Source organism: Oryzias melastigma, linkage group LG16 (assembly GCF_002922805.2).
Source record: "Oryzias melastigma strain HK-1 linkage group LG16, ASM292280v2, whole genome shotgun sequence".
Classification (NCBI taxonomy): domain Eukaryota; kingdom Metazoa; phylum Chordata; class Actinopteri; order Beloniformes; family Adrianichthyidae; genus Oryzias; species Oryzias melastigma.
In genome coordinates, this window is record NC_050527.1 from 2587056 (window position 1) to 2595428 (window position 8373).

General features: G+C 43.3%; 1 protein-coding gene across 1 annotated transcript; it reads left to right on the forward strand.

Moving 5' to 3' along the window:
• Window positions 1-4597: 4597 nt before the first annotated feature.
• Window positions 4598-8156, forward strand: pou3f1 (POU class 3 homeobox 1). Its single transcript, XM_024267206.2, has one exon. The coding sequence runs from the start codon at window positions 5223-5225 to the stop codon at window positions 6348-6350; it is 1128 nt and encodes a 375-aa protein (XP_024122974.1). The 5' UTR covers window positions 4598-5222; the 3' UTR covers window positions 6351-8156.
• Window positions 8157-8373: the final 217 nt, after the last annotated feature.

Below are 8373 nucleotides of genomic sequence, written 5' to 3' on the forward strand. Positions count from 1 at the left end.
CCGTTCTTAGCTTTCGACCTTTATTTCAAGTTTTTATACCTTTTTTTTCTCTCCGGCACTTGTCACACAGAAAAAGCAGCATTTTTCCAGCTTTTTCTCCGAGGTAAATGTGTAATTAAACAAATTTGAAAACTTTTTAATATTGACTTGAAAGAAACAAAACGATTAACATTCTCTTTCCCATTTAAGCTCATCTTACACACTAAACTGTTGGACATTTACGGTTTATCCACATAATTTTAAAAGGATAGTTCGGAAAAGTTTAAATATCATTTTTGAAAGGGTTTCCTAAAATTCAGGAAATTTCCGCTTACAAAACCGGCTAAAGTTGGGAAATTTCCGCTTCTGGTTTGAGATTGTTTCCCTCGCCATCTTGCGTGTGACCAGAGGCCCCCTTCAAATTTACACAAACTTGCTCACACATGCACGTAATTAAGAAAATCTAAATGCTTTAATGAAGACAGGGGAATGTCATACTTTACATTTGCAACAATATGTGTGAGACATGTTGATTCGCTCCAGTTGTGTCCGTTTGGGGTCACGGCCTTCGTGTTGGCAAGCCGGTCAACACTGCGGCGCTCTGTTGGGGGAAAAAGAGGGCAAAAAGAGGAGGAGTGATGAGAGGGAAGTTGTGGAAGCTGAAAGCTTATTGGGAAAATAGAATATTATTAATGTTCCAACACTCAAAAATATCACTTTAGTTCCAAAAAACAACAAAAAACTCCCCCTGAACTCCTAGTCGCCTCTTCCTGCAACAACGACGGAACCTCGTCATCACAATTTACTATGTTGAGACACCCAATAAAGAAATAATGACAGCTATGCTGAGTGAATGACAGGCAGATGTTATGGACTTGGGCCTCAAATGTATGCCAGTGCATGCATCAGCCTCCCCTCTCCACCTCCCACCCCTGTCTTCCTTCTCTTGGCCAGGAGCTGTTTGCCTCTCTATCAGCGGTGCTCCCTGAAAGCAGGGACCCCATCCATATTCACTGGCTTCAAATTCCTCTGCTTATCTCCCCCCTCCCCAACCCTTGAAAAACCTCCTCGTGTTCCCCTCTGCACATACATACATACATAAACACGTCTTTATGGAAGCAAGAGGCAAACGCGCCGGGCCAGGAGGGGGTCGGGGATAAGAATCACCTTGAATTCAAAGTAGAGGATTGTGGATCCTCAACGGGCGGACAGACAGCCAACCAGGCACACAGGCTGAGGCTTACACTGGCATGACACACAAACCCCAAGACAGGTAGACAGAGGCTTTAGGCGGTAGGTTCAGATGCCACCACAGTCTATTAGTAATTCTAAGGATTTGGAATTGTGCGGTGGGATGTTTTGAAAGTGCGAATTGCTGGATGATACGTCTTACATGCTGGGATGCATCCCATTTCAGAGTTTTCAATTTTGTTTTGTAAAGTTTTCTTGACTATTTCTGCTCAGAAGTTATTGACAAATCTAATTAGATTAGCAGTTATTCCCAGCATGGAGGTTTTGTGAGAGGAGGTCAAATCACTTTTGGATGCTTTGAAAAAGAGGAGCAGGAGATAAGCACTGGAAGTAGGGAAGTGAGGGGCCTCAAAGAGCTGAGGCAGAGACACATGGAGCAGGGGGGAACCACCACCCCGTTCCTCTGTGAGCCGCCTTGTTTGGGGATTGAAGTTGGGAACTCTCTCCTCTACTAATTGCTCGCCGGTACCGTTCATGAATATTCATTCCGAAGTGTTCAGACCCCGCCTAATTAGCCGAGAGATAGAGGAAGAAACTCGCACCTTTTACCACAAGAGAAGCCCCCTCCTCCCTCTCCTCTCCATTCTCAGGGGGGATGCTGGCAGAATAGCCCGAGTTCATTAACCGAAAAAGAAAGAGGGAAAGAAAGTTACCTGAAAAACACGGGACGATTTGGTCTTCACAAATACACGGGTAAACTGAGAGGGTTTTTTTGTGCGATTGCATATTTAATTCCCATTAAGCATGCCTATCATTAAAAAAGTGGAAATGAAATACAATTATTGGATTGAGTGAGATGCTGGATGTTATTCCACCCGCGGTCGTTGGAAGGCACATCACATGAATTTTAAAATCAAAATACACTCCTGTGGTGTGTCGAAATGTTCCCTCTGGAATAGGAAAAAAAATGTTTTAAACATCTAATATAAGGCAGAGGCTGATTGGAGATCTTTATTTTAGAGTAAACTTGTGAAAACAAAACGGTCTGAACTTTATTTTGAAATGTTTATGCGTAAAATGTGTTGCTCAAAAGTTTCACCATCACTGTAAAAGTCTAAATCAGGATTTTAGGAAATACATTTTTATTTTATTTATTTATTAACATATTTACAAAAGATGTGTAACTATTTGTGGCTCCTTATTTAACCAAAATTGTTTTTATTAAAAAATTTTCTTGGCACATCCTAACTGTGAGGTGAAATGTGAGCAGCTTGGATAACTAGCGGGTTGATGTCCGATTGGCTGATTGGCTGCATATTAAGTGGAGCCCAAAAGAGCAATATGAACGACTGTCTTATGATAAGACATTATTGTGTACAAAATTGACCAATTTATTAAGATTTTTCTAATAAAATAAAATGTATTTATTACACAATTTGGAAAATCAAATAAAGCGCGTCTTTTCTGCACGTTTTTCTTACTTTTTTATTTCAAAGTAAAAGTTTTAATTTGTCAATTCTTGAAGATATGTCCCTAAAAGTGGGCAATTACACCAAAACTATAACATCATGAGGATTTATTTCTGGAAGAGGAGGTCATCCAACTTCCTCAACTCTGCGGTTCCGCGTGCGTCGTCATTTCATTCACTCCGTTTTTTTAACCCATCATATCGTGCTCATTTCCAGCCTCTTTTCCTGTGCTCCTTGCCAGTCGCCACCGAGTTCTGTGATTCCTTTCATCGAGCGCACCATGGAAACCCAGTGCGTCCTGGCAAAAATGCACCTCGGCGCGCACAAGGCCACGTTCTTTACAAAAGGCCCAAAGCATCTGGACCTTTTCCTTTCGAGAAGCTCGTCTCTGGGATGGCAAAAGCACAAGACGGGGTCTGTGTGGCACAAACCGTTGCTTTTTATAGACTGGCTGACAAGAATGACTAGCTGGCAAACGCATCTTCATTAACTGGGAGCTGCGTGGAGCTCTGATCCCTTAAAGCAGTGACACGCAGCTGCTGGGGTCTCTCGTGGGTTTACGCACAACCAGGAGGAGGACAGAACTTTCACTTTTGTTATTTATTTTACATACATCATAAAACTTTCTGTACTTTTAATTTTCATATGTTTACGTTTTACCTTAAAATTGCACTAACTAGTCTTTTATTTCTTTTTAATCCATCTATTTCCGATAAAAATCGCACTCTGATCGTTTCCTGACGCCTTTGAGAAACTTATTAATCATGCAGCGTGTTTTTCTTGAAAAGATTAATATGCACATCGCCAGTACAAATTGCGCAATACATCTTAAAGTCGGACTTTGTTCCTGATGAATTGCTTGAAAATGACACGCGCGTAAAAACCGCGCAGACCGTCTCCCACTCATCCCGAATAAATAGAGGGCGCGTGGACAAAAACCACGCCTTTCAAGAGATGATGACGAGCACCTGTGACCCAGGCGGCATTGCACACACAAACACACACACACAAACGTGCGCAGACACACACCCACCCCCACACACACACACCCACACAGACGGGGAGACGCGCGCGCGGTAAGGTATTGTGAAGAGTACAGCAAGGACGCAGCGCAGCAGAAAGGAGGAAACTCACCTTTTAGTCAAGTAGTCCCGGATTAGAATGAACAGAGTCGAGTACTCCTGGAAATAGAAAGAGCAGCAAACAAGCAGGCTGCAGAGATAAAACAGGCGAAACGTTGCTTTCAGGTAAATGATTAAAAACGGGACTGTTGCGCCTAGAAAAGGTTTCCCCCCACCACCACCAAAAAAAAAGAAAGAAAGAAAGAAAGAAAGCTGCTGTTTTAGAAGGAGCGGAACGTGCGCCTGATTGTAGAGTTTTAGGCGAATGGAACGGGAGAGATGTAAGATTTGTTTAAAGCCCCGCATTTCCATTTAAGAACGTGATTGTGTTTGCAAAGATCCCTTTCAATCTTGGCACCCCCCCCCCTACCCCACCACCACCTCCTCCCACTACCCCTTAGCGTCTCTGAGGCTGCTTTGCAATTCATAGAATTGGTAATTTGCTATTGGGACAAAACGTGAAGGGAAAAATAATCAGATCAACCGGGAAGAGGTAGCGAGGAAGGAGCTGGGAAGAGGAAACACAAGAGTTTCTCTCTTCAAGTTGCTGCTTGATAAAAATGCTTCTAGGGGTAAATGATTTAATGATAAAGCCCTTCTTTTATAACAAAAATGTCCTAAGTTGAGATGATCTGCCACTATTGTAACATAAAGAGGGCAGCCTCACTTCGTAAATTGTAATTATTAGACTTGAAATTTAGTTGAACTCTTACCAGGGTGTTGTTAAAAAGTGATGCATCACCTGGCAAAGATTTATAAAAGGAAACTTCATAAATCACGAAAATCTTGCTGTGTTAAATATAAATCAATGGGGAGATTGTCACTCTTTCTAAAGACACAACAGCTTTTTTTTTACCTCCTCTTGCGGCGTGGGAGGCTGCAGAGCATCGGGCCTTATAATCTATTTAAGATGAGGAGCGCTATAATCATCAGTGACCTATTAGAAAGGTGCAGGAGTGTGCGTAATTGTAGTGTGTGTGTAGGTGCGTGCATATATGCGTGTGTGTGTGTGTCGGCTTCAAACAGATCCCCGTACTCCCCCACGTGGTTATTTGCAAAACAACCAATCCAAGCCCGGGGAAGCCTAATCAAGCCCCGCTGCTCACCTGCTGCAGAAAAAAAATCTAACTCATTGACAGGATTCACCGAATGAGAAGAGCTCTGCCATAAACTCCGAGTTTTTTGTATTTATATATATATATATAAATAGAACATGTGTTTTTCTATAACATATCTGAGTTCGGACCTCGGTCCATCCTGCGCGTAAAAGGCGCTCCAGCGCGCGCTGGAACCGTGCGCCTATTGAATATGTCCCAGTGGGTTTGATTCGGAGAGGAGCCAATACAAGCGGAGGGGAGGCGTGTCTTAGCTCTTCCCCAAGACCTCCCAGAGCAGGTTGTTGCGTTTTGGCTCTAAAGCTTGGAGACCTCCGAAGTGCTCGTCAGTTTTCCAAGTTGGAGCCATGGCGACAACAGCTCAGTATATTCCGAGGAATAACTCCTTGCCGTCCAACCCGCTCATGCATCCGGATTCGGACAGGATGCACCAGGGGACGACTTACAGAGAAGTGCAGAAAATGATGCACCACGAGTACTTGCAGGGGCTCGCGGCGACTAACACGGGACACCCGATGAGCCTGACGCACCACCAGTGGCTGCCCACCTCCAACACCGACTGGTCCAGCGGTACCCACATCGGGCAGCAGGAGCACAAAGCCAGCGTGCAGGCGAGCAGGGAGGACCTGAGCAGCGGCTTCCACCACAGATCTCACCTGGTGCACCAGCAGACGCAGAGCGCGCACCATGGCTCCTGGGCGCCCTCCACGACGCACCACCTCTCCCCGCTGTCCCCCGCATCCAACGGTCACCAGTCGCTGGTGTACTCCCAGCCTGGATACACAAACCTCAACGCGATGCTGAGTCCCCAGCCCGGCGCCCTCCACCACGGCATGCGGGACCCGCTGCACGACGACACGGGCAGCCACGACAACCAGATGGAGTCGCCGCAGCAGGCGTTCAGCCACCACCAGGACCACTCGGACGAGGACGCGCCCAGCTCCGACGACCTGGAGCAGTTCGCGAAGCAGTTCAAGCAGCGGCGGATCAAACTGGGCTTTACGCAGGCGGACGTGGGCTTGGCCTTAGGCACCCTGTATGGAAACGTCTTTTCTCAGACCACAATCTGCAGGTTTGAGGCGCTGCAGCTCAGCTTCAAGAACATGTGCAAACTTAAGCCGCTCCTTAACAAGTGGCTGGAGGAGACAGACTCGAACACGGGCAGCCCCACCAATTTGGACAAGATTGCTGCGCAGGGCAGGAAACGAAAGAAGAGGACCTCCATTGAGGTGGGGGTGAAAGGGGCGCTGGAAAACCATTTCTTAAAATGCCCAAAGCCATCTGCTCATGAAATCAGCACTTTAGCCGGCACTCTGCAGCTGGAAAAAGAGGTAGTCCGCGTTTGGTTTTGCAACAGAAGACAAAAAGAGAAAAGAATGACACCAGTGGGGGTCCCTCATCCGAACATGGAGGACGTATATTCCCAAGCAGAGACCCCTCCTCTACACCGCTCACTACAGAGTCCGGTGCAGTGACTGTTTTCATGAACAATCCTTATTATTTCTGCGGGGTGGGGTAGAAAAGGGGAACTGTGGAGTTTACAGTATTTGAGTTTTGCTTCAGTTGTCCTGAGAGAAAAGAGTCGTGGGAAAGTTTAACGAATCAGTTTTGCCTTTTAGTCTTTGGATATCGTTATGTCCCACACATAGATGACAGAAAGAAACAGGTTAAAATACAAAAAATAAAAAAAATAAAAATTAAAAAAAAGAATTCTGTGCGCATTTGAAGTGAAGCAAAGATCTTTATATGCCAAAAGTATATGGATGAGCCGAGCATTGAGAATTCCAAATGTGGGACAGTTTTCTGAAAAGTGGCACCTGAGCCCAGGTCCTGCTGATGTACCATGAACTGTTGGCGCTCACCAGAAAGAGGTGACAGCCTTAAAACACACTGGAGATAAATACAAAAAATAAAAAAAACATTTGTTTTTGGCTTAAACTGATTAACCAGATTTCTGAAAATGAGTGTATACTTTCTTTGTTCTATAATTGTTGTCGTTTTGATTTTGGAAATCCTTTAACTTCAGTGCGTCTTTCCGCCAAGTGTCTTTGATTTGGTTTAATCCTCCGCAGGTACTGTAACTCATCAGAGCAGCCTCTCATTTTTAATTTTTTTATGTTTACGCAAAGATTGGACGGTAAGGAAGTGATCAAAACATGTCCCGTTGCAGCAGGGCGTGAGAGTTTTGGCTGCATGCCTTAAAAATATTCCTGGCGTTGCAGCTGATTATGACGAAATTTGCAGAAGAGCAATTCTGAACATGCATTTTTTTCTTTGATGGGCTTTGATTGTTGTCAGTTTGTTTCTTTGCATGGAGCACTTATATTTTTGATTTTTTTTAATTATTGCTATTATTATTACAGTTTTTGTTAGTAAAATTGTGAGTGGAGCTGATTAGGTTTGGACACAAACGCGCAAAATGTTTCCATGCAGGCGGTCAGCTCACTGTTACCTGCCTGTTAATCCTAACATTTCAAGAAAGATTGGTCTAATGAAAAACAATAATTACTCAGGTAACTATGTGCCCCGTGTCGGCATGTTACGCCTGTACACGATTTGCGTAATTCTGTGCTTTTTCTTTCTTTTTTTTTCATCAACAAATCCACGGTTTCCTTTGTTACATGGATTCACTGTATTATATCAAACCGCTGGAGTCACAAAAACAATAGTTGGTCGAGGGTGATGGATGAAGGGATTTGCTTTAGAAATATTTATTATTATTATTATTATTATTATGGTTATTTTTTATGTTTCAATCTGTAGGGGAAATCTGAAAATCTCGTGTCATTTCTCAGTGTTGGACCAGTATAAAAGCCTACAACAGTGCTATTCAAAACATGAGGGAAACTTTTCCAATAAAAATAATAATAATTTAAAAAAATACTAAAAAAAAGATTTTAGAGAAAAATGTTGCCAGGATTATTTCCAGTCTGTAAATATGTCTAATATGTACACTTGTATTTGTTCTGAGATATTGTTTTGTTTTTGTTTCTTTTCGGGCAGTTTTGTACACTTACTAATTCCAAGAAGATATTTTAATATGATTTCGTTTATGAATCTGACCATTTATAAATATATATATATATTTATTTCCTAAAAGTGTTTGGAGCTTTTTGTTTAGCTCTGTCAATGGTTATGTTGCAGTGGATTTCATGTTTTTTCTTTCCTTTTTTGTTTACTACATTGTTTGTATGTTGATTGCTAAATGTAGACTGCAAAGTCACATTTATATTTATGTTATAGTAATATTTTATTACTTACATAAAACATATATACAAGAACCGGTCTTTTGTCTTCATTAAGATGCCCCGGTGTTGTTTTTGGGCCATCAGCAGAGAGCTGCAGATCAGAGCTGAGCACCTGGACGCACGAGCGCGCACCGGAGCGCACCGAGCTGGGTTCCTTTGAATTTGCAGCGAATCGTTATGTAACAGGGGATCGTTTAAAAAGCAGAGGCTGTGTGCATGAACTGACAGCAGTATTCCACCTCAGGCGTTC